Genomic DNA, 24,905 nt, shown 5'->3' on the forward strand with positions numbered 1-24,905 from the left:
ACTCGAAAGAACAAAGCGATCATCTTCCCGCAGCTGGGAGGGGCTGCAAAATCTACAGAGCCTGCAAATTCCCCGGCGCAGGACGATTACTTATCTAGGCAACGAAAGCAAAGATTCAAGGGGCCGGTGAGTCAGGGTTATTCATGGTTCCAATATGGCTTCTCCAGGTTGGCTTCTCTTACGCTAACTGTGTTGAGGCGGTGTCCCCAACAGTGCAGAAGGGTTCCCTTTTCTCCCTGCTTCTCTCTGGCTTTTGGGTAACAGCCATCGGAACAGGCATGTGGTGATACCTCATTGTGGTTTTGATTTGCATTTCCTGATGATTAGCGATCGCAGAGTCTTCCAGGACACTGACGATCTGATTAGGCTAGAAAGGTGGTGGCGGGAGAGCATCCTAGGCAGAGGGAACAGCATATGCAAAGGCCCAGCGGTGGGAAACAGCCTTGAGGGAACTGTAGTGGGTTGAGTGGTGGCTGCTCAAAAAGATGTGTCCACATCCTGACCTGGAACCTATGAATATGACCTTATTTGGACAAACGGTCTTTGCAGATAGAATTAAGTTAAGCATCTCAAGATAAGCTCATCCTGGGTCATCCGAATGGGCCCCACATCTAATGACTTGTCCTTATAAGAAAGAGAAGAGATGGGACGCGGTGAGAAGAGGAGAAAGTCGTGTGAAGACGGAGGCTGAGAGAGAACTCAATCTGCAGCGCCTCTCTTCTTTCCCCAGAGGTTGGAGGTTGGAGGTCAGAGGTCGGCAAGTTGGGCTGATACCCTGTGCCTCTAAGCCCCAACCTAATCACATGGTTGGGCCTTCTGGCCTGACCAGCCCCCTTCCTGAGTCTCGTCAGCATAAACTCAGGGGTGGCCAGGGGGCTCCCCACGAGTAACCAAGACACCGCTATCACTTTTCCGGAAATTCCAAGGGTTTAGCGGTTGGTTGCCTCCCGGGAACCAGAGACAAAGAGCAGACGCGTTCCCTACTATACGACAATAACGAGGAAGGAAAGAGGCCAGGCTCTGTCTGTCCCTCCACTTAACAAATACTGATTGAGCACCTTCCACGCGCATCTTACCCAGCAGGGTGAGCAGACACCCACTGTGGTCCTCCCGGAGCCGACGTCCCAGTGGGGGCAACTCACAAGAAGATAAGTAAACTGTGGGGTGTGTCAGAAGGCGATAAGTGACAAGGGAGAGAGCAAGGAGTGGGGGTGCTGGGAGGGGGCGCCATTTGAGAAAGGGTGGTGGGGGAGGAGTGTATTTGAGCAAACCCCTGATGAGGTGGCGGTGAGCCATGTGGGTGTCTGGGGGAAGGGCATTCCAGGCTGAGGGAACAGCCAGTGCAAAGGCCCTGGGGCAGAAGTGTGCCACCCTCTGGCACAGTGAGGAGGCGGGGGCAGAGAGGGGACAGGGCCAGGTCCTGCAGGTCTGTGTGGGCCACGGTGAGGAGTCTGATTCTGAGTGTGGTGGGAGCCAAGGGAGGCTTTGGAGCGGCGGAGGGGCGTGAGCTGACCTGCAGAACACCCTGGCGGTGCTGGTGGTGAGGGCTGTCGCAGGGAGCCGCCTGAGGAGGCGACAGTGATATGCAGGTGGGAGATGGTGGTGGCAGCACCCAGGTGATGGCAATGGGGGTGGTGAGAAGTGGTGGGACTCTGGATACATTCTGACAGTCATTCAACAAATCTGCTGATGAGCTGGACTGTCCGTGGGCAGCGAAAGGCAGAGGTCATAGGTCAACTCCAGGGCTTTGGGCCTGAGCACCTGGAGGGATGGCGCTGCCGTCTCCCTGGATATGGGAGGGGGCGTTTCGAGGCGGAGGTGAAGGGCTTGGGGGCCCAGCGGCCCGCTCACTGTGTGTCCCGTCCCGGAGTCAACCCCACCTCATCCTTCGCGCGCGTAGGCCGAGGCGCCCTCCGCGGTGTGACCCCCACCTGTCACCACCAGGGGGCGCCCCTTGCCTCGGCCAAATCCACCCTGCTCCCCGTCTACCCCAAATTTCCCTTTCACTTTCGGTCTCCGGCTGTCACCCGGCCTGGCCCCTTCCACACCCAGCTGGGGCAAGCCTGGTGCGTGAGGAGCAATGGGCTCGGGTCCCCGAGGGGCGGGGCCGGGGTCTCCCTCCCGGTGCCGAGGGCGGAGGGCTGGGGGTCGGGCTCCTGGGTCCCCGGCCTGGGGAGGGTTCCGGGGACCGGACGTCGGGGTTCTTGGAAGGGGAGATGAGGACCTTTCGCCGTAACTGGGGCTCACGCAGGAAGCCCGTGGGAGTCGGAGGCGGAAACTTAGCCACATCAAGGGGCCGAGGGAGGGGCGGGGAGGTGGAGGGGCGGACGAGGAAGGGGCTGGGGTGCGGGGGTCCGAGACTCGCTCCTCTGTCCCTTCCAAGATCCAGCCACAGGCATGAGGGGCCCCCGGCCGAGATGATAGTGCTGGCGCCAGCCTGGAGCCCAACTGTGCGTATACCAGGGAGAGAAGGAGGGGGAGAGGCAGGGCCGAGAGGGGAGACCGAGGGGTGAGGGGTGGAGAGAGGTGGGGAGATGTGGACAGAGGTGGAGGGAGAGGTGGACAGAGGTGGGAGAGATGTGGACAGAGGTGGGGGAGATGGAGGGAGGTGGGGGGAGATGGAGAGAGGTGGGGGAGACGTGGACAGAGGTGAGGGAGATGGACAGAGGTGGGGGAGATGGAGAGAGGTGGGGGAGATGGAGAGAAGTGGGGGGGAGATGGAGAGAAGTGCGGGAGATGAACAGAGGTGGGGGAGATGGACAGAGGTGGGGGAGATGGAGAGAGGTGGGGGAGATGGAGAGAAGTGGGGGGGAGATGGAGAGAAGTGCGGGAGATGAACAGAGGTGGGGGAGATGGACAGAGGTGGGGGAGATGGAGAGAGGTGGGGGAGATGGAGAGAAGTGGGGGGGAGATGGAGAGAAGTGCGGGAGATGAACAGAGGTGGGGGAGATGGACAGAGGTGGAGGAGATGTGGACAGAGGTGGGGGAGATGGAGAGAGGTGGGGGAGATGTGGACAGAGGTGGGGGAGATGGAGAGAGGTGGGGGAGATGGACAGAGGTGGGGGAGATGGAGAGAGGTGGGGGGGATGTGGACAGAGGTCGGAGAGATGGATAGAGGTGGGTGGAGATGAACAGAGGTGGGGGAGATGGAGAGAGGTGGGGGAGATGGACAGAGGTGGGGGAGATGGAGAGAGGTGCGGGAGATGTGGACAGAGGTGGGGGAGACGTGGACAGAGGTGGGGGAGATGGAGAGAGGTGGGGGAGATGGAGGGAGGTGGGGGAGATGGACGGAGGTGGGGGAGATGGAGAGAAGTGCGGGAGATGGAGAGAGGTGGGGGGAGATGGACAGAGGTGGAGGAGATGTGGACAGAGGTGGGGGAGATGGAGAGAGGTGGGGGAGATGGAGGGAGGTGGGGGAGATGGAGGGAGGTGGGGGGAGATGGAGAGAAGTGCGGGAGATGGAGAGAGGTGGGGGGAGATGGACAGAGGTGGAGGAGATGTGGACAGAGGTGGGGGAGATGGAGAGAGGTAGGGGAGATGTGGACAGAGGTGGGGGAGATGGAGAGAGGTGGGGGAGATGGACAGAGGTGGGGGAGATGTGGACAGAGGTGGGGGAGATGGAGAGAGGTGGGGGAGATGGAGAGAGGTGGGGGAGATGGAGAGAGGTGGGGGAGATGTGGACAGAGGTGGGGGAGATGGAGAGAGGTGGGGGAGATGTGGACAGAGGTGGGGGAGATGGAGAGAGGTGGGGGAGATGTGGACAGAGGTGGGGGAGATGGAGAGAGGTGGGGGAGATGTGGACAGAGGTGGGGGAGATGGACAGAGGTGGGGGAGATGGAGAGAGGTGGGGGGGATGTAGACAGAGGTCGGAGAGATGGATAGAGGTGGGTGGAGATGAACAGAGGTGGGGGAGATGGACAGAGGTGGGGGAGATGGAGAGAGGTGGGGGAGATGGATAGAGGTGGGGGAGACGTGGACAGAGGTGGGGGAGATGGAGAGAGGTGGGGGAGATGGAGAGAGGTGGGGGAGATGTGGACAGAGGTGGGGGAGATGGAGAGAGGTGGGGGAGATGGAGAGAGGTGGGGGAGATGTGGACAGAGGTGGGGGAGATGGACAGAGGTGGGGGAGATGGAGAGAGGTGGGGGGGATGTGGACAGAGGTCGGAGAGATGGATAGAGGTGGGTGGAGATGAACAGAGGTGGGGGAGATGGATAGAGGTGGGGGAGATGGACGGAGGTGGGGGAGATGGAGAGAGGTGGGGGAGATGTGGACAGAGGTGGGGGAGATGGACGGAGGTGGGGGAGATGGAGGGAGGTGGGGGAGATGTGGACAGAGGTGGGGGAGATGGAGAGAGGTGCGGGAGATGTGGACAGAGGTGGGGGAGATGGAGGGAGGTGCGGGAGATGTGGACAGAGGTGGGGGAGATGGACGGAGGTGGGGGAGATGGAGGGAGGTGGGGGAGATGTGGACAGAGGTGGGGGAGATGGAGAGAGGTGGGGGAGATGTGGACAGAGGTGGGGGAGATGGAGAGAGGTGGGGGAGAGGTGAACAGGGGTTGGGGAGATGGAGAGAGGTGGGGGGAGATGGACAAGCGTCAGAGGAAGAAACAGAGGGAGATGGGTCCCAGTGGGGATGACAGGACCCAGCTCAGGACGAAGGAGGAGAGATGAGCACAGAAGGGCAGAGGGGTGGACAGAGAAGAGAAGATCCCAGGCAGAGGTGAGCAGAAAGGGAGAGAGACGGGCTGAGTCGGGGAGGTGGAGAGAGGGGGAGAGAAGAGGCCGGTCAGAGAGGGGCGCACAGAGCCAGATGGAGGGGGCAGAGAGCTGGAAGAGATGGATGAGCCCTGGGGCCGGGGGGAAGCCTCGCTGAGGGGGGTGTGGAGCCAATAGTGCCCCCCGCCCTGCAGACCTCGCTGCTGCTGCTGCTGCTGCTGCTGCTCAGCCCCGGCCTCCGCGGGAGCCCCGACTGCTCCTTCAGCCACAGCCCCATCTCCTCCACCTTTGCTAAGACCATCGGCAAGCTGGTGAGGGCTGCTCCCATCCTCTCCTGCGGGCCTTTTGGAGGCCCAGCTTCCCTCGCTGGGTCTGAGTTCCCCCCATCTAGGTCTCTGTCCTCGTGGGTCCCTGTCCCCCTCTCTCCGGGTCTCCACAGTTCCCTTCCTCCTGTCTTCAGCCCCGCCTGCCCCCGTTTTCTCTGCAGTCTGACTACCTGCTTCAAGATTACCCAGTCACGGTTGCCTCCAACCTACAGGACGTGAGTGTCAGGTGGGGGGGCAGGGTGGCTGGGATGGAGGTGGGCAGGAGAGGCTGGAGGTGCACCCCGCCCCCAGGAGACCAGCCTAGCTTACCCACCTGGCCGCCTCCTGCCCTGGGAGCCAGGCGTCCCGGCCCCAAGCCCCTTTTCCTCCCAGCCCCATGCACCCAAGCCCTGAGTGCCCTCTGCCCGCGGGGCCCAGAGCTCGGGTTGTCCCTCCCCAGGACGAGCTCTGTGGGGCCCTCTGGCGCCTGGTCCTGGCCCAGCGCTGGATGAGAAGGCTCAAGACTGTGGCTGGGTCCCAGATGCAAAACCTGCTGGAGGATGTCAACACCGAGATACTCTTTGTCACCTTATGTGCCTTCCAGGTCAGCCCTGAACTTGGGGGACAAGTGAGGGGAGCCAGCTGCCTTCCTAGGGAGTGGAAGTCAAGCTCTGCGAGGTGTTACTGGAGGTTTCTTTTGACCCTAGCAACCCAAAGGAGGTGGAGCTGGAACCCCAGTCCCACTGGGGGCCCCCGTTGCTGGGGAGCAACTCTTCTCCAGGCAGCGGAGGATGGGGAAGGGGCTGGGCCCGAGGCGACAATTCTGAGTTTATTTCTCGGGTCCTGTGGCAGGGCGTTGCTAAGGGGTTCTCTCCCCTTAGCAACCGGGAGAAGGAGGGGGTCTAAATTCCCTCTGGACCCAGGCCTGATTGGGCCCTGTTGTTGGGCGTTGCTAAGGAAGCTTCTCCCTAGCAACCAGGCAGAGCAGGGGTTCCAACTCTGAGACCCAGCCTCGTGGGGTCCCGGTTGCTGGGTGTTGCTAAGGAAGCTTCCCCTTAGCAACCAGGGGGAGGAGTCCAAACTCTGAGACTCAGCCTCATGGGGTCCCTGTTGTTGGGCGTTGCTAAGGAAGCTTCTCCCTAGCAACCAGGGGGAGCAGGGGTCCAAACTCTTGAGACCCAGCCTCGCTGGGCCATGTTGTTGGGCGTTGCTGGGCAGGGAAGGCCCTTGGCCTGAGACACTGGGGGTGATGCGGTGGTGACGTCTCCCTCCCCTGCCCCCAGCCCCCCCCCAGCTGTCTTCGATTCGTCCAGACCAACATCTCCCACCTCCTGCAGGACACCTCCCAGCAGCTGTTGGCCTTGAGGCCCTGGATCACCCGCCGGAATTTCTCCCGGTGCCTGGAGCTGCAGTGTCAGCCCGGTAAAGGCTCCCAGCGCCCCCGCAGTCCCCCATCCACCCTCTCCCCTCCCACCCTCACCCCCTCCCACGGGCTGCATGACTTTGGGCATGTTCCCCCAAGTTCATTCCCCTTTCTGGGCCTCAGTTTACCCACCTCTGAGAAGGGAAAAACAGTCCCTGCCTGTTTCTCTCCGGCCACCCTGTCCGACAGAAATGAGGGCCGCCTGTTTCAGTGTGAATTTTCTAGTGGTCAAGTTAAAAAAAAAAAACTGAGTTCACTTCTTTTCAGGAATTTTCACATTTGAGTTTTTCTAGCAAGTTACTAGTTGTTTGATTTTTTTAGGGGGGAGAATTATAGATTCACAGAAAGATGCAAAGAAATGCACGGGGAGCTCCAGGCCACCCTTCACCCAGCCTCCCCGCTGTGACCTTTTGCCTGTTGACATTAATTATAGGACGCTATCAAAACCAGGAAATTGACACGTACCAATCCACAGAGTATTCAGATTTTATCAGTTCCACCTGCACGCGCGTGCGTGTGTGCATGTGTGTGTGTGTGTGTGTACGTGTTAGTGCCTGGGCTGCAGTAACAAAGTAACACAATCCAGGTGATTTAAACAACAGAAATTTATTGCCTCGCGGTTCTGGAAGCCAGAAGTCAGGAATCAAGGTGTTGGCCAAGCTGGCTCCTTCTGTGGGCGGCGAGGGAAGGACATGTCCGGGCCTCTCTCCTTGGCTCATAGGGGGCCACTTCCGTGTTCCCGTGGCTTTCTCCCTCTGCGTCCAGATTTCTCTTTTATAGACACCAGTCCTATTGGAGTCGGGGCCACCACTGATGCCCTCGTCTCTTGACGCCTCATAACTTGACACTCAAGTTAACCATTAACTTGTTTATCTCTTTAAAGACCCCGTCTCCAAAATAAGGTCACATTCCGAGGCACTGGGGGTTAGGACTTCAACATACAAATGTTGAGGGACACACCTCAACCCTTAAAAGAGTGTGTGTATGAGATTTTAGCACGTGTAGCTTCCTGTAATCACCACCACAATCAAGATACTTAACTTGACCCACTCCTTTTTTTTTTTTTTTTTGCTGAGGAAAATTGGCCCTGAGCGACCATCTGTTGCCAATTTTCCTCTGTTTTTTTTTTTAGCTTGAGGAAGATTAGCCCTGAGCTAACATCTGTGGCAGTCTTCCTCTATTTTATATATGGGACACCACCATAGCATGGCTGACAAGTGGTGCAGGTCTGCAGCCAGGATCTGAACCCACAAACCCAGGCTGCTGAAGCAGAGGGCGCCGAACTTAACCACTACACCACAGGGCTGGCCCCTTGACCTCCTCCCAACAACTCCATCCCTAACCGCTGACAACCACTAATCTGTTCTCTATAATGATATTATTGCATTTAATTGTAATCCTTTTATACTTATTTTTAGTAATTAATCATTTCAGTCACAAATTCTATTTAACCCAATATTTCCAACTAGTACCATTTCAACACATAGTCAATATTTTAAAAGACTAATTTCGTGAGTTATTTCACATTCTTTTTTTCCCTACTAAGTCTTTAAGAATCTGGTGTGTATTTTCCACTGATGACACGTCTCAAGTCCGACCAGCCACAGGCCACATGCTCAATAGCCACGTGGGGCGAGTGGCTGCCACCTGGGAGGGCCAGCGCTGAAGTACCAAAACGAGATAACTTTATTGGAATATGAGAGACTGTGCCCTGTGGAAACTCAGCTTTTTCAGTTTATTTAGGTTTTCTTTGTGGCCAAGTATATACTCAGTTTTCTAACTGAGCAAGGTCTTAGGAAAAGAATAGATTAATTTTTTGGTGGGGTCAGAGTCGAATCTGTGGGTATATCTTCTGTCAACTTTATCATGGAATTACTGTGTCTTTCTGTCCTTGGTATATTTGTCTATAGACCTGTCAGGTTCAGAGAGGGATATTAAAAAGTCTTCCGGTCTATGGGCCGGCCCGGTGGCACAGCGGTTAAGTGAGCACGTTCCGGTTCCGGTGGCACAGCGTTAAGTGAGCTCATGGTTCGCCGGTTTGGATCCCGGGTGTGGACATGGCACCGCTTGGCAAGCCATGCTGTGGCAGGCGTCCCACATATAAAGTAGAGGGAGATGGGCATGGATGTTAGCTCAGGGCCAGTCTTCCTCAGCAAAAAGAGGAGGATTGGCAGCAGATGTTAGCTCAGGGCTAATCTTCCTCAAAAAAGAAAAAAAAAAGCCTCCCACTCTAGTGATATTTTTCTCAGTTTCTCCCTGCACTCCCAATCATTTTGCCATTTTGATTTAGCTTCATTTGTATTTACATTTATGACTCTTCATTTATTCAGCCAAGTATTATTAACTGTAAACAAATAGACAAACAGGAAAATATCTGAGTGTAAGGGGCCCCATGCAGGCAAATTAAAACAGGGTGACAGAATCATGGTCTGAGGTGGTTGGCTGGAAGGTCACTGAAACTTGGGAACAAGAACAGGCAGTGCAAAGGCCCTGAGACAGAAACCTGCCTATGTGTTTAAGGCATAGTGAGGCGGCCCCTGTGGCTGGAGTTGAGGGAGTGAAGGGGAGACTGTGGGAGATGAGGGTACAGAAGGAACAGAGGGGGCCAGATTGTATGGGGCCTTGTGGGCCATCATAGCTTCGTACATTCTATCCTTTATTGTCTTGTTATCTATCCATTTATTCATTCAAATATTTAAACTATGTTAATATTATTTAGCAAGCACTAAGTAGTAGGTTCTAGTGATAAATAAGACAGATAAGGCTCCTGTCGCCCACATGGAGCTCACAGACTGTTGGGAAGGAGATGAATAAACAAACTGATACAGAAGCTCTAGAAACATCTTTGTCCAATTATAAAATAAAATGCGACCTATGTGCCAGACACTGTTCTAAGCCCTTTCTGTATATCCCCTCATGTCATTTTCGTGACGACCTTATGAGGTAGGTGTAATGCTGACCCCCAACTGACAGACGAGGAGACTGAGGCACAGAGAGGGGAGCAGCCCTCCCGAGGTCACACAGCCGGCATCACGCGGGCTTTCTTTCCTTCCCTGGCCCTGCCCTTCTCCCCAGTCACCAGCCTCCTCTCTCCCCCCAGACTCCTCCACCCTGCTGCCCCCGAGGAGTGCCGGGGCCTTGGGGGCCACAGCCCTGCCAGCCCCTCAGGCCCCTCTGCTGCTCCTGCTGCTGCTGCTGCCCGTGGCCGTCCTGCTGCCGGCCGCCGCCTGGTGCCTGCACTGGCGAAGGAGGAGGCGGAGGCCGGCCCGCCCTGGGGAGCCGGTGAGGGGCGGCGAGCAGAGGGGGTGGGAGGGCTGAGGGGGTGGCCAGGGGCCCCCGGCCCCAGTCCCCAGGACGTGCTGCCCCTGCGGCTCTTGGAGCACTGACTTGGTGAGTCCTTCACCAAGCTGAGGACCCTGGACTCTGGGGGATGAGGGGCGGGCGCATGGGGAGTCACAGGAGAGCCGTGAGCAGGGGAGGGGCGGGTCAGCTCTGGAGGCACGAAGACCCCCCTGGGGCCGTGATCTGGGACAGCCCGGAGGAGAGAGACGGGAGGCCAGAGAGGAGGCTGGCTGAGGGTCCAGGGAGGGAGGACAAAGCCTGAGGCGGGGGGGGGGGGGGGGGGGGACCAGGACCATGAGGATGGAGAGGAGGGGACAGAGATGGAGGCAGAGTCAGGGGTCAGGGGTCAGGGATCAAGAGGGACAGGGTGGGAGTCTGACGGGCTTTGGGGAGGGGGCACGGAGGACCCTGAGTCTGGCCCTCTGGGGCACCTGGGGGCAGAGGGAGATGAGGGACAGACAGGGAGCTCCGTGGGGACCTGTGGGGTCCAGGGGAGATGTTTGGGTACAAGAGTCTGCAAGCCGGGAGAGAGTGGCCTCCTGGAGCGGGCGGAGGGGATGCCTCTGCAAAGCCCTCTGGGTGTGACAAAACTCAGGCTGTTCCAGGAACTTCGGCCAGCCCGGGGCAGGCGTGCGTAGGGGTTTGAAAAATGCCACAGGAAAACGTAGGTCTCAGCCACCAGGCAGGGGAGCTGGGACTTCCTGCCCAGGGCAGCAGCCAGCCAAGAAAAGCGAGTGATGGAGGAAAGAACCGGGGAACCCGTGTGGGGGCAGGAGGCGAATGGGCCCAGAGGGAGGAAGGAGAGGCCCAGTGGGTTCACTGAGAAGCTGGTTATTCTTATAGAGAAGCCATTATTATCCTTGTTTCACCAAGGCTGAAACCAAGGCACAGAGAGGGAGAGAATTTGCCAAAAGTGACACAGCTCATGAGTGATAGAGCCAAGATTTGACTCCGGGCCCTCTAGTTCCAGCCTCTGTGCCTTTCACTCTTCTGCCTCAGTTTCCTTATTCGTACAAAAGACTCTAATAATAGTCCTTTTACCATAGAGAGGTTAGGTGAGGTGACTCATGTGAGGTGCTTAGCGAACACTGTCCAACGGAAACTGAACACAAGCCACAGGTGTGAACTCAAATTTTCTAGTAGCCAGTTTCTTTTAAGCAAAAAGAAAACAGGTTACTTTGAATATTTTATTTCATTCTGTGTATCCAAAATGTTTTCCTCGCAACATGTCACCCATATTTTTAAAAAATTACTAGTGAAAGGTTTTACATGCTTTTTTTCATACCAAGTCTTCAGAATCCAGTGTGTACTCCACACTTACATCTCGATTCAGACGCTCAATTGTTATCAGCAATACTTGATCTGTATTAAGATTTCATGAAATTTACAGTTGCAAAATCAACTTCATAAGTTGTTCGCAACATACAGAAGTTTTCCAGTAACTGGATTGAGGATCGGTTTCTAAATTTCTTTCTTTCTTCTTTTTTTTGGTGAGGAAGATTGGCACTGAGCTAACACCTGTGCCAATCTTCCTCTACTTTATGTGATTAGTTTCTAACGATTTTTCCTTCTTTTTGGCCGGAACCACTATCTTCCAGTAATTCGCCAAAATAAACGACACAAAGGGAAAGAGGAGAGGCAGCCACTGTCGGTTCTCTAGGCCTTCTAGAAAACGTGGAGTTGTTCCTTTGGCCACACATGTCGACTCTATAAGACATCAAAGGAGAGGGCCCTCTTCAAAAAAAGAATGTCCCCCCACCCCAGTGTCACTTTGGCAAAACAGGGAGAGTCGACAGTGTCAGCCAGCATGCTGTTGGCACTGTTGTAAACAAACAAGTTAAGGGCAAGATTCTCGCCAAGAGCACTGATGTCTGTATTGAGCGTAGGAAGCGCTGTACGAGCCCAGAGAGCTCCTTGAAACGTGTGAAAGAAAATGATCAGAAAAAGAAGGAAGCCAAAGAGAAAGTTACTTGGGTCCAGCAGAAGTGCCAGCCTGCTCCCCGCAGGGCCCCACACTGTGAAAACTGAGCCACGGGAACTCATGCCCTGTGAGGTCAGGGCATCAGAGGTGTAAAAATAAATAAAAGACCTCTGGACTGTAAATAATAGTAATGATGATTTTTCATTTCAGCACTTGTTTCTGAACCGTAATTTTTATTACAATTTTTTTGAGGAAAGGTAATGCCTGAAGAAGTTTTCCCACTCCCAGTAACGACGCTATTAGTGTAAGTTAGATAAAATTAAAAATTCAGCTCCGCAGTGGCACTGGCCACGTTCGGAGCACTCGGTGTTCACACGTGGCTGGCACTGTGCCTGGATCCGAGAGCGCAGATCTAAAACGCTTCCCTCAGTGCAGAGAGTTCTCTTGGACAGCGAGGCCCGAACACACAGCGAGTGCTGGCTGTGAAGAGAGTTGTTTTCCGCCCTGAGTCTGTGCAGAGCTCCGAGCTCGGTGCTTTCCTCTCCCCTGTCCATGGATCCTCAAACAGCCCGGTGAGACAGACGCATCTATGATCCCATTTTACAGAGGACAACACTGAGGCCCAGAGGGAGCTGTCACCTACCGGAGGACACAGAGCCGGGACTCGGAGGAAGTCAGCTAGAGACTGGGCCCTTCCTGAGCCGCGCCGCCCCTCTCAATCTCTCTCCAGGATGGAGGCAACGCCAGCATCCGGCCCCGGCCCCGGCCCCAGCCGCCCCCCTCTGTACAAAGCCCTCCTCCCCGGGAAATTGTATATAAATCATCCTTTTCTACCAGCTCTGGCCAGGCCTGTCTGTGCATGGGACAGGGTGTGGATGGGGCCGCTGGGGTCTGAGTCTCGGTTTGGCAGTTAATGCAATGTTTCCTTCAGTACCTGTTTTCTGGGGCTTCCGGGGCTCAGGGCCAGTGCCGGGCAACGCTGGACCCAGACGAGAGTCAGAACCAGCCCAGGTCTATGGGGGAGAAGTCACGGGACCCCGAGAGCCTTAGGACAGGATGACACACGCTCTGATGGAGGTGGCGCAGGCACCGTGGGAGCCCGGAGGAGGCAGGTGACCCAGCCTGAGACACAGCGGGGCTCTCTGGAGAAAGGACTCTGGAGCCAAAGGGCAGTGGGACTGCGACAAGCCAGATTCTAGACGGCGGGGGGTGGAAGGGAGGGGATCCCAGGCACGGGGCACAACCGAAGCAAAGGCCTCGCGTCTAGAAAGTGAGAAGCTCCTTTGGGGGCCACTCAGGCACTGAAGTCGCTGCTTTCTACACCCTCGGATGGCAGAGGGATGGGGACACTGAGGCCAAGACAGGGTGTGGGGTTGGGTCAAGTCGCAGGCAGGAGGAAGAGGCACCGCAGCCAGATCTCAGCCTAGACTGAGCGCTGAAGGGCGAGCCTGGATGCCCCCTGCGGGCCACCACGTGCCCAGCAGCCTGCTGTCGCCGGAGCGGGTAACAGTCCTTCCCCACGCAAACCCACCTCGTGTGCACTGAATGAACAGCCCGGCAAAACTACGGCGGCCGAGGCGGGACAGCCCCGCCCCAGCAGAGCCGCCCCCTCCCCAGCCCACGTGACCTCCCGCCCGGCACAGCCATGGCCGCCCAGGTCCGACGGAAAGGACACCGGATTGGACAATCAGAAGAGGCCCTGCCTTCTCAGCTGTCTCTCTGCGCACGCGCAGGACACTTTGGCCAATGAAAAGACAGAGAGCTGTCCGCGCAGCCCGTGTGGCGTCATTTCCGCCGCTCCCTTTTCAGGGATAAGAAACTCTTCGGCGCGACTTCCTTCTTTCCCGGGCGGCTGCCGAAGATGGCGGAGGGGCAGGTGCGAGCTCCGCGAGGTCCGGGCGGCGTGGGGCCGGGGGAAGTCCAACCGGGGACAGCATTGGGACTTACTTCACCTTCGTTTGTGTGTCTTGATACTTTAGCTGGATAACTGAGCAAAACTGGGAGCTTTGGGGGTAAGAGGAATCTGTAAGCAGGGAATAGGCGATCCGGGGAGAGTTTTTATGCCCGAGATTGGCTGAAATGCGGCATCATTCCTCCCGAGAGGCGATGATGGGGCTTCCGGCAGGGGGAGGCTTATTTTTAAATTGGGCCTAGGTTACTTTGATTTCGGCCAGGTTTTGGCCGGATTGGTCCCATCCAGTGTCCCCAGCGGCGGGGAAGACAGACAGGCAGCCTGGGGGTGATGAAAGGCCAAGGATTGCCCAAAACGGGGGGTACTTGCACCCTGCCCAAGGCACGGATTGCTTCACCCTCACGTGGGTGTGCTAATCAGCGTTCCTTTGCAGGTCTGAGTATTTTGCATTTGTAGGGGAGCAGAATTGGCCACCCCTAAATATGTTATTTGGGCATAGGGTTATTTTTAAGAGGCCGCAGACAGGAAAAGCTGTGAGAATTGTGGAAGTTAAGTCTCTCCGGTAGAGACCTTCACGTGTATAAGAGGAATCTCCTTTGGGAAGAGAATCGCGCTGTAGGAGGAAGGGGAGAGTGACACAGTCTCTAGAAGTTTTTCAGTGGAGAACGTGTGAAGTTAAATCTACGTAACAAGTTTACCCTTGTTTATTGTGCTTTTCCTGGGAGCCTCCTGTGACTTCCCACCCCCAGCGTCTTTGTTTTTAGCTGGCGATGTTATTAATGTGGTGATTTTGGCAAGTTACTCAGTTCTCGTGGGTCTCTCCCATGTGTACAGGAGGTATTCGTGTTACTAGGCTGTAATTTTTTTTCCCGTCAATCTGTTTTATGTCGATTTTTAATTTTTAGGCCAGCCAGAAGGACTTAGAAAGGTAGAAGGAAATTTGTTTTCTGAGACAGCGTGAAACCTTATGCAACAGGTCCAGGGGGCACCTCCCTACAGGGCATTCGGGAACGAATTGCTCTTTTCCTTTGCTTTTGGGGTTGATTGATGCTTTGAAGGCCTGTTGCTGCTGGAAGCAGAGTTTGTGATAAAAGGCTCCCCCCAGGTCATGCTTTGTCCTTAAGCACCTGGAGGCCTTCGAGGAAGACAGCAGAAGCTTAGCTCTGAGTGCCCTGCCTCCTTGTGTAACTTCATGTATATATAAAGGACTTAGAATGCTCCTGGCGTGTGTTCCTCCATTTATTGTGTGTCTGGCACAGTTTGCGTTCTGTTTTGTGTAAGTTGATTAATTTCACGATATTCCTGAGGCAGGTGTTGTCACTCATCTTAGAGGTGAGGAAGTTGAAGCCTGGAGAGGTGAGGGTTTGGGCCAGTCACCTCGTTAGCAAGTCTGGCTTTGGATTCTGTTTCTTTCTTCACTGTCTTCTGATAATCACAAAACGTAACAAGCATAAGAGGAGGGACTTTCGTTCCTGATGAAGTTGAGGGTTGGCGTTTGAGCAGTTCGACTTTGTGTAGCCTCACCCGCTCTGAACCTCCGTTTTCTTTGCTGAGATATTCATGCTAGAAACTGCTGTACTTTTGAGATCACGAGAGAGTTAAGTTTCTTGGGCTTCTGCTCGTATCACAGAGCATGGGTTCTTCCACCTGGAGCATCGTGGGCTGAGTGTGGCCAGTCTTGTTCAAATCCTAGCTCGTCCTGTTAGCCTCAAACCTAACCTGGGCATAAGATTTCCTGCCCTTGAAGCAGCCAAGATGTGAGGGGGCTTCTTTGAAATGTTATCCCCCTCGCTGAAATCCTGAGTCAAACACTTGCCCACCAAGGTGAACCTTGGGTGCGAGTTCCTGGGTCCTGGACCTGATAGGAAGCACCCTGGGGGACAGGCGAACTGGAAACAAGTAGAAAGCTGTTGACTGGGGTGGGATCAAAGCTGTGGGTGCCTCTGACCCCTCTCGCTGTCTCTCTTGACAGGTCCTGGTGCTGGATGGCCGGGGCCATCTCCTGGGCCGCCTGGCGGCCATCGTGGCCAAGCAGGTGCTGCTGGGTAAGTGTCCCCAGCTCCCCGGACTCGAGCTCTGGCTGGAGGTCGGTGATGAGCAACAATCACCATCTTTCGTTTGAGTCTCACGACTGTGAGATCAACCCCATGCACCGCTCTGAGACCATCCAGCACTCCCTCCCTGGGGCTGGGGGCTACAGGGCTGAAGTTTACTTTTGGGGCTGACTCGTAATTCAGCTTGAATCCAGCTCCACCGGTTACTCCTCCGTGACTTGGGGCCGGAGGCTCCCCTGTCTGGGTCTTCGGCAGTATCAGGGCAGGTGGATGGATGCACACAGAGCCCGTGGGTGGCTTCCTAACCTTTGCGTCCCTTTCCTTTTCTTCTAGGCCGGAAGGTGGTGGTCGTGCGCTGTGAGGGCATCAATATTTCTGGCAATTTCTACAGAAACAAGTGTAAGTTAGGGCATGGGAGAAGGGCCAGAGAGTGTTGGCCTGGGTGGTGCTCAGGTCTCAGGATTTGAAAGCGACCCCACAGCAGTGGGAGATGCTAGTGTGAGTTCCCAGACCGCCCTTGGGGCGTGGGTGTGGGCTGGCAGAACTTGGCATTTGCCTGGGAGCTGGGAGGCCTCACCCGCTCTCCCTTCCCCCTCCCCAGTGAAGTACCTGGCCTTCCTCCGCAAGCGCATGAACACCAACCCATCCCGCGGCCCCTACCACTTCCGAGCCCCCAGCCGCATCTTCTGGCGGACCGTGCGAGGTGAGCCGGGCCCGAGGACCGCGGGGGTGATGGGGGCTCGGCCAGTGATGAGGACTTCTCCCACTCGTGTTCGAGTTTCCCAACCATGAGATGACTCCACATGCACTACCATCTGAGGCCGCCCGGCTGCCCACCGTGGGGGACAGGGCAGGGTCCTCGCGAGCCCCACTGAGCAGGCCTGCTGTCCCTCTGCCCGCAGGCATGCTGCCCCACAAGACCAAGCGAGGCCAGGCCGCCCTGGACCGCCTCAAGGTGTTCGATGGCATCCCGCCGCCCTATGACAAGGTGAGCTCGACCACGCCCTCACGGCAGCGTGCGTGGGGCCCGGCGTCCGTGATGTTCCACAGTTACCTACATTGTTCGATCCTCGTGAGAACAGCGCTGGCTGAGACGCTGTCCCGGCCACCCTCCTTCCCTGCACGCCCCTCGCTGCAGGGCTCTAAGCCCCTCTCCTTCTCTGACAGAAAAAGCGGATGGTGGTTCCTGCTGCCCTGAAGGTCGTGCGTCTGAAGCCTACACGAAAGGTGAGCGAGCTCCAGGTTGCCCTGAGAGGCCTAATGGGGGCTCCCTGGCCCACTGGGGGTGATCTTTAGGTCCCCAAGACTGGCAGATGATGGCTTTTTCTCACGATGGTCTGCGGATGCCACTGTGGGCAGTGCCGATAATGCCAATGGCTTAGCTGATGCCAGGAGGGGCAGGGAGCCCTTCTGGGGGGGGGGTCCTCAGCTTCCAGGGAAAAATTGGAACATTAAATACCTAGGGTCCCCATTTGTCAGCCACTCTCCTATGGGCCCCAGCCCCAGTCCCGGCTGTCTCCTTACAGCTTCACTCCTTCCCCCCTCAGTTTGCCTACCTAGGGCGCCTGGCTCACGAGGTTGGCTGGAAGTACCAGGCGGTTACAGCCACTCTGGAGGAGAAGAGGAAGGAAAAGGCCAAAATCCATTACCGGAAGAAAAAGCAGCTCACGGTGAGGGCAGCAGCCGGGAGTGGGGGCGCCGCGCTCCAGGCCGCGCCTGGTGGGGGATCGCTCTTGATGTCATGGTCTCTGTGGGCCCCTGGAGGGCTCTGCGTAGGGTTCCGCCTGGGGTCGGGAGTGGAGTCAGGTCCCTCTCGTCAGGGTGCTCCTGGGCGGCAGTAGCCGCTGATCCTCATCTGTCCTCTTAACCCCACAGAGGCTACGGAAACAGGCTGAAAAGAACGTGGAGAAGAAAATTGACAGATACACAGAGGTCCTCAAGACCCACGGACTCCTGGTCTGAGCCCAATAAAACTGACTGTTAACTCCTCATGCTTGGCCTGGCCTGCCCTTCCTCCATCGCCGCCCGCCCTAGGATGTGGGGGACACCCCGGGGCCGCTGTCCAGGCACCACAGGCAGCCTGGGCCTTGGCAGGCTGGGAACACAGAAAGGGCCGTAGAAGCACTAACAGCTGTAAGCTGTGCGGGCGTCATGACGTACTTGTTCTTGAGAGCTCTAGGAAGGCAGCAGTTGGAACCATCAGTTCAGTTTCAGTATTTGAGCTGAAACCTTTTACGTTGTGAGTGGGGCGTCCGTTTAAACGGCCCCCGGGGTCACGGGCTATACTCTGCAGCTGTCAGAACGTGAGGGGTGCTGGGGGCACTGAGCCTGGCGCTGGGCGGAGGCGGTTGTAGATCCGCAGCTGGGAGGTACAACCAGGGAGCCGCACTGCCCTTGCACCTTCCCTGGACTTTGTGATCAGGAGCAAATAAATTACTTTTCAAGCAATTTGGCGTCTTTGCAGTGTGTGTCTGCTCTGGAGGCAGGCCCTTGGCAAGAAAAGGGAGCTTGCGTAAAACTGCCTGTGCTGCAGTCTGCACAGAGAAATGTTGCTTGATACCTGCCCTTCGTGGCAGAAGATTTGTTGAGATTTACACGCTAAAGAATTTCCTTGAAGCCAGTTATTGGTATTTCCCAAGGCTAGCACGGCCTGTGTGGCCCAGTTTATGTGGAGCTCGCTCACTTTCATGCAGCTGCAAAGTATGGAACTACCATTGTGAGCCGGTCCCCCACTGCGGGACGTGGGCTGTTGCACACTTAGGCCGCACCGGGGGGCTGTGCTTTGTGAAGACATTTTGCAGGTGGTATTTAGGCACTAAAAGTGGGATATGAACGTTACTGGCATCTTACCTGGAAGAAGACTAGGCAGCAGGTTAGGTCTGTCCCGGGGGGCCCCCGAGGCTGCTGGCATTTAGCGGGTACCCAGCCCTCTGCCATCAGCACTGGCCACCTCCATCACAGCCTCCCCTGCTGGGCTCGGGCCCCGTATGCACATGAGGTTTCTGTGGAGCCTCCTATACGGGGTGCCGGCCCCAGGATCCAGCGCGGAGCTGTCTGGCCTGACAGGTAAGCGGGTCTGTCCTGAAGGAAGCCAGCTTGATGCCCTGGGGATTGGTGGACAAGAGTTGGAAATAGTTTTGTCATTGAGGCGTTAGGCGTTCCCACGCCTGACAGCACAGGGGGAGCTAGTGGAGCGTAATGTGCGTTTTACTGCAGCTCGCGGGCAAATTAGAGCTGGTGCACCAGGCCGTTCTGTCGTGTTGAATGTCTTGCAAATGTCCAGCAGAGCACAGTGACTCAGGTTTTCGCCAAACCATCATCAGATGGGTGTGTCCCTACCCCTCCCGGGGCTTCTGCTCCCCACGGGAGCTGCCACCAGAAGCAACTAAAGGCACAGAGAGTTTAAATCTTACAGTTGGCAAAACTGCACGTTACAGCAGCACAATATAACCCCACCAAAAGCAGGATCCGTTCAAAAGATCAATCGGGCTTTATAAAACTAAAACTTTCCACTTCAAAAGACACCACTAGTGAGGCTGGCCGGCTGGCGTAGTGGTGAAGTTCATGCGCTCCACTTTGGCAGCCCAGGGTTCGCGGGTTCAGGTCCCAGATGTGGACCTACGCACCACTTAAGCCATGCTGTGGCAGGCGTCCCACATAAAATAGAGGAAGATGGGCACAGATGTGTGCTCAGGGCCAATCTTCCTCAGCAAAAAGGGAGGATTGGCAGTGGATGTTACCTCAGGGCTACTCTTCCTCAAAAAAATAAAAATGACCGTTAACATGAACACAAGCTTCAGGCTGGGAGAAAATATTTGCAAATCATTTTCTCTTTTGAAGGACTTGATCCTGAATGTATAAAAAGCTCTTAAGACTCAATAACAAGAAAACAAATAACCAAGTAAAAGTTAAGCAAAAAATTGAATAGACATTTCACCAAAGAAGATATATAAATGGCCAGTAGTAAGCACAGGAGAAGATGCTCACCGTCGTTTGCCGTTAGAGAATGTACATGAAATCGGGCATACCCCTCATGCTTCCTGTAGGACAAATACGGGGAGTTGGAACCTCTGGGCCAACGGCAGGAGCATTTTCAAAGCTCCAGTTCCATCTTGCCCAGCTGCCCACCAGCAAAGCCCCCTCCACAGCACGTGGGCGTGCTGCCCCGTCCATGGAAGAGAGGGCCACCAAGGAAGGTCCTGTTTTAACAGGCGTTTCAGTGCGCGCTGCGGAGGGTGAGCGTATCCAGGCCTACTAGCGTTTGCGTTTCTGTTGTGAAATGCCGGTAAATATGTCCGTGAAGTCTGGCGGCGGCGAGGAAATGTTGCCTCAAGTGGCAATAAGTAGAATGGGCTGAAGGTGATTATTGGACGACAAGGCTGTTCACAGTGCAGGTGAAAAATCCGCATGGTGAGGGGCTGGCCCCGTGGCCGAGCGGTTAAGTTTGCGCGCTCCGCTGCAGGCGGCCAAGTGTTCGAATCCTGGGCGCAGACATGGCACGGCTCATCAAACCACGCTGAGGTGGCATCCCACATGCCACAACTAAGAATATACAATTATGTACCGGCGGGCTTTGGGGAGAAAAAGGAAAAAACTAAAATCTTAAAAAAAAAAAATCAACATGGTGGGTTGTAACTAGCCTTAAAATAGGTGCCATTGAACAGAAATGGAAAAATGAGCGTATTGCAGGAAGGAAAGAAAAGAGTTAAAAAGCAAGAAGAAGGCAGGAGGGAGGAAGAGAGAGAAATAGGTTTTGGTCACAACGGAGAATGTATATCGTGAGCTGTGATGATAAATGTGAAAAACTATGGACCTAAAAGTCTCCAAATTGCCCCTTGGGGGGAGGCGCTATTTCTTTGCTTTTTCCTTATCATCAAAATCTCACCAGCTACTCGGAGCAATTTGCAAAATCTCGAGCATTTTCAAAACCAGAGAGGAACTCGCACCTAATCGGACCACCTGGGGCTGCAAACCACCCGGCAGGGTCGTGCACTTCCTTCCAGGCTTTCATCTAAGTAACTTTTGTACACAGTTTAGCACACATTGTAGACAACAACTGTGGGTCCTGCTTTTTGTTTTTTTTTTGTTTTTTTTTTTAACTAATATCATAAATCCTTTCTAAGTCGTTTGAAAACTCCAGAAGTTACTTTTTTCTAGAACCTTCTATGAACCCCAGAGAGACTGCAACGACGATAATTAAAACTGAATCATTCAAAATTTACAAAGCTGTTAAGTGTAAAAGAAATTTAAACAAACTTTCCAATGGTTTTTTGTAAGTTTGTAGCATTTATGTTGCTGAAGTTCTTACAACTTAAAAGATACCATATATATACACGCAGCCTTCTCTGTTTATAACAGCACTTTCTGCATTGATAAAAATGTTCTAAGATCTTCGCTGTCCCCTCTGCAAGCCGCTAGCCAAGGGTGGGTACTGAGCACTTGAAATATAAATACAGGGACCGAGGAACTGAATTTTAAATTTTATTCTATTTAAATTTAAATAACCACAGGGAGCTATTGGCTACGTTATCGGACAATGCAGTCTATCAACATCAAAAGATATAGCTCACAATTATATTGCACAATAAGCTTTCAAAAAAGAATTCATCCCAGAGCTGGTCGATAAATATTTGTTGAATTAATGTGTCACGCTATGCCTCCTGTTCTGTCATTTCCTTTGTCCCTTGACTTTTTGTACTTTTTGAATTTTGCACCACGTGCATGACATGCTTATTCGGAAGGAATTGCCAATTTAAACAAGAGGAAATGGAACATGGCTAGCAATCTTTTCATCTCTGGATTGATCGACTAACCTCAAGTATTTTAAGCGCTTGCAGAGTATTCCACGGTCAAGCAACACCCTGACTTATCCGCCTGCCTACAGGTGGGCATTTTGGTAGATCTAATTCTCCTCCATTCCTTCATTTGGTTAGTCATCAACATGTACGATGAGCACCTGCTATGTGACAGACGCCAGAAGCCCTGGAGGACACAGCAGACAGCAATCCTTGCCCTCACTCTAGTGGGGAAGAGGCAACAAAGGATAAACAAGAATACACGAGGGGGCCAGCCCGGTGGTGTAGTGGTTAAGTTCGTGTGCTCTGCTTCAGTGGCCTGGGCTTCATGGGTTCGGATCCTGGGCACAGACCTACACACTGCTCATCAGGTCATGCTGTGGCAGCATCCCACATAGAAGAACTAGAAGGACCTACAACCAGGATATACAACAACATCCTGAGGCTTTGGGGAGGACAAAAAAGAGGAAGCTTGACAACAGATGTTTGCTCAGGGCCAATCTTCCTCACCAAAAAAACAAACAAACCAAAAACCACCAGCGAGTGGAATCCAGCTTGTCAGCAGTGCTGTGAAGGAAACTTCACACTCTTATTAATAGGGCGGGGGTCCCCAGTGTGGGGGTTGGGAGAGGTTCCACTGGAGGCTGAGAGGTGAGGCACTGGAACAACGCATTCAGCACAGAGGGAATAGCACACTAATTGAGAGGGAGCGTTGGAAACCTCGACAGCAATATGACAAGTTAATTATTTATCAGTTGAGTCTAGAAGAAATTAAAACCTGGGCTTTGTCATTTTTTTACAATTTACTTTTCCTGCTAATTCATTGCTATTGTATTTTACAAAAACACTGGTCCATGACAAGTTGCAAATTTAAAAAACTGGTCCTTCACCACAGATTGGTTGAGAAGAAACAATGTAGAGGTTTGTTGGAGCACAGATTTTATGTTCTAAACCGCAATACCTAAAAAAGTCTTCACTTGGGGCTGGCCCCGTGGCCAAGAGTGGTTAAGTTCGCACGTTCCTGTTTCAGTGGCTCACGGCTTCGCCAGTTCGGATCCTGGGCGCAGACATGGCACCGCTCATGAGACCATGCTGAGGCGGCGTCCCATGTGCCACAACTAGACGGACCCACAACTAAGAATATACAATTACGTACCGGGGGGGCTTTGTGGAGAAAAAGGAAAAATAAAAAAAAATTAAAAATTAAAAAGTCTTCACCAGAATTAATAGACAGATCAGTCTATATAAGAGACACAACACAATCTATATTATTCAATGGGACGGGGACCATCAGCCTCAAGGACTGAGGTGAGGTCCCTCTGATCGCCACATATTTATTTGCAGGCAAAGAAATACAAGCATAGCAGGGACTCACGCCAGCAGGGATATGCAAGTCAAAGCTCAGCAGTTCTAGTCTGCCTCCCTTCAACGTACACCAGCCCTACCCAAGGCCGTTCCCTTAGGGAGCATGCTAGGAGCAATAGGCAAGTTACGCAGACGGCGTTCCGTTCCTGCAAGGGCCCAGCGTTTCTAAGCCCCTTGCCTTCATGCTCGGTAAGATACTCCCTTCCGGCCTTTGATTCCAAAGCACAAACAATCTAGTACAGTAATTTATGAGAATCAGCAGATCGCATATTTCTCAGCCACCCATTTGTACTTCTTCTTGCTAAGCTTAAAGCCCAGCAAGAATGTTGCTATGATCTCCTGCCACACAGATGGCCACACAATTGTCTTAACACAAAGTTATTGAATATACTGTGTATTCCCTGTGGATTTAATTGCATCTTGCATCATATGCTAAATTCTCAAATCAAGTGGGATTTATTTGGGGGCTTCCTAGGAGGTATAGTTTAAATATTTACATGGAAGAAATCAACTTTTCTTTTTAAAAGAAAACGTATTTAAACACACCCACACAAATATAAGGTCATATACCAGGATTTATTCTTAAATGATTAATTCACAGGCTGTTTGCCAGAATAAAGACAAATTTAAGTCTTGTATATGTTGATTATCAGCTCGGTGCATCTTTGTGTGTTGAACTGGGACAGACTCGTGTAACCATGGACTCTCTAGGACCAGTTCAACCGACGCCATCAACAGAGTAATTAAGGGTGGTTTTCTCAGGAACTGAGACCCCTTCTCCAGTTCAGGCCAGTTGAGACCACCAACCCATCAAATGGGCCTGCACAAATGCCCGATAAATGACCCTTCTGATGTCAAAGGCTTGAAAACTCCACCCTCAGATCATGCTAACATCACCATTTTGTGGCCATGTCCTATGAAGAGCCATGAAGCTTGACTACGCTGCACAGATCCATGACCTCACGTCTCCTCACCTCCAGTCACCCATCTCCGCACTTCAGATGGCCCTGGCCTTGATCCCATAAATTTTGCCCCAAGCCTGGATCGGGGATCTGAGAGTATATCTCTCCTGTCTCCTTGCAGATCGATCTTGCACATAAAGCTATTTTTGTTTTCCTGAAGGCTGATGCTTTAATAATTGGCTCTTCTCTTTTTTTTTTTTTTTTTTTTGAGGAAGATTAGTCCTGAGCTAACTACTGCCAATCCTCCTCTTTTTGCTGAGGAAGACTGGCCCTGAGCTCACATCCGTGCCCATCTTCCTCTACTTTCTATGTGGGACGCCTACCACAGCATGGCTTGCCAAGCGGTGCCATGTCCACACCCAGGATCTGAACCAGAGAACCCCAGGCTGCTGAGAAGCCGAACATGCGAACTTAACCGCTGCACCACCGGGCCGGCCTCTGGATCTTCTCTTTATGTGCACCAGGTGGCCAGCCCTTGCTCAGCAACACTAGCAAAAGCTTAAATTTGAGGTCTCTGATGAATGTGAAGCCTCAGCTAGAGGGCTGGAGAACACTCTGGGAGGTGCGGGGCGGGGTGGGAATCTTTCTGGGTTTTAGTTTTTAGTTTAATAATCCACGAGTATTTCTGTCCTTCCCTATCTGCTTTACAATTTAAGAGGCAATTTCCGAAAGGGGAAAAAAGAGCTGAGGCCTCAGATCCTCCTGGGCTCATTTGCTGACTGCCTTTGGCTAAAGGGGTGACCCTGAGAGGTGACCCCTGCTCTCTGAGCCTCAGCGTCCTCCTCCTGTCCTGTCAAATGGGATAATAGCAGTAATTCCTATGGGGTGGGAGGAGCAGCCGAACATGCATTTCTAGAGACAGAGTAACACTGAACAAGGAAACACTCAGATAAACCAGACCAAGACTAAGGGGAGAGGCACACGATTCATCTGCGCCAAGCTCGGGAGTTTGAAATCTTGCAACAAGGTCTGAATCGGTGAGAGTGTGGACAGCTGCCCGGGTTGGCCTGAGACACCAGGTTGTTGCCCCACTGCCGGTGGCCCACGACGGCAGGTACACAATAGGTGCACAAAAGTGTGGGCTGACTATAAAAAAGACACCAGGGTTCCT

The 24,905-nt window shown here is 53.8% G+C and overlaps 2 protein-coding genes and 4 non-coding genes across 13 annotated transcripts; all 6 read left to right on the plus strand.

Annotated features, from left to right (window-relative positions):
• Positions 1-1,936: 1,936 nt before the first annotated feature.
• FLT3LG (fms related receptor tyrosine kinase 3 ligand) lies at positions 1,937-12,620 on the plus strand. 6 transcript variants are annotated; one of them, XM_023650139.2, is made up of 8 exons: positions 1,937-2,066; positions 2,384-2,450; positions 4,910-5,026; positions 5,203-5,256; positions 5,481-5,624; positions 6,304-6,442; positions 9,544-9,725; positions 12,313-12,542. In XM_023650139.2, the coding sequence occupies exons 2-8, from the start codon at positions 2,418-2,420 to the stop codon at positions 12,523-12,525; spliced, it is 882 nt and encodes a 293-aa protein (XP_023505907.1). In that variant the 5' UTR covers positions 1,937-2,066; positions 2,384-2,417; the 3' UTR covers positions 12,526-12,542. The 6 variants fall into 6 exon arrangements, with proteins under 6 accessions (XP_023505907.1, XP_070080838.1, XP_023505904.1 ...); XM_023650136.2 differs by having other exon boundaries at positions 1,951-2,066; positions 6,358-6,442; XM_070224737.1 differs by lacking the exon at positions 9,544-9,725 and having other exon boundaries at positions 12,313-12,620.
• A 661-nt stretch (positions 12,621-13,281) lies between these two features.
• On the plus strand, positions 13,282-17,663 carry RPL13A (ribosomal protein L13a). Of its 3 annotated transcripts, none has more exons than XM_001491876.6 (8): positions 13,282-13,582; positions 15,591-15,663; positions 16,006-16,071; positions 16,274-16,375; positions 16,575-16,660; positions 16,840-16,899; positions 17,220-17,342; positions 17,548-17,663. In XM_001491876.6, the coding sequence occupies exons 1-8, from the start codon at positions 13,568-13,570 to the stop codon at positions 17,632-17,634; spliced, it is 612 nt and encodes a 203-aa protein (XP_001491926.1). In that variant the 5' UTR covers positions 13,282-13,567; the 3' UTR covers positions 17,635-17,663. The 3 variants fall into 3 exon arrangements, with proteins under 3 accessions (XP_001491926.1, XP_070080841.1, XP_070080840.1); XM_070224740.1 differs by having other exon boundaries at positions 13,543-13,718; XM_070224739.1 differs by having other exon boundaries at positions 13,548-13,598.
• Positions 15,702-15,785, plus strand: LOC111775523 (small nucleolar RNA Z195/SNORD33/SNORD32 family). Its single transcript, XR_002811230.1, has one exon. It is a non-coding gene; the product is annotated as a small nucleolar RNA Z195/SNORD33/SNORD32 family (small nucleolar RNA).
• Positions 16,413-16,497, plus strand: LOC111775522 (small nucleolar RNA Z195/SNORD33/SNORD32 family). The gene has a single exon (XR_002811229.1). It is a non-coding gene; the product is annotated as a small nucleolar RNA Z195/SNORD33/SNORD32 family (small nucleolar RNA).
• On the plus strand, positions 16,701-16,771 carry LOC111775524 (small nucleolar RNA SNORD34). Its single transcript, XR_002811231.1, has one exon. It is a non-coding gene; the product is annotated as a small nucleolar RNA SNORD34 (small nucleolar RNA).
• LOC111775526 (small nucleolar RNA SNORD35) lies at positions 16,981-17,067 on the plus strand. Its single transcript, XR_002811233.1, has one exon. It is a non-coding gene; the product is annotated as a small nucleolar RNA SNORD35 (small nucleolar RNA).
• Positions 17,664-24,905: the final 7,242 nt, after the last annotated feature.

The sequence above is a fragment of the Equus caballus genome, chromosome 10 (genome assembly GCF_041296265.1).
Source record: "Equus caballus isolate H_3958 breed thoroughbred chromosome 10, TB-T2T, whole genome shotgun sequence".
NCBI classification, from domain to species: Eukaryota; Metazoa; Chordata; class Mammalia; order Perissodactyla; family Equidae; genus Equus; species Equus caballus.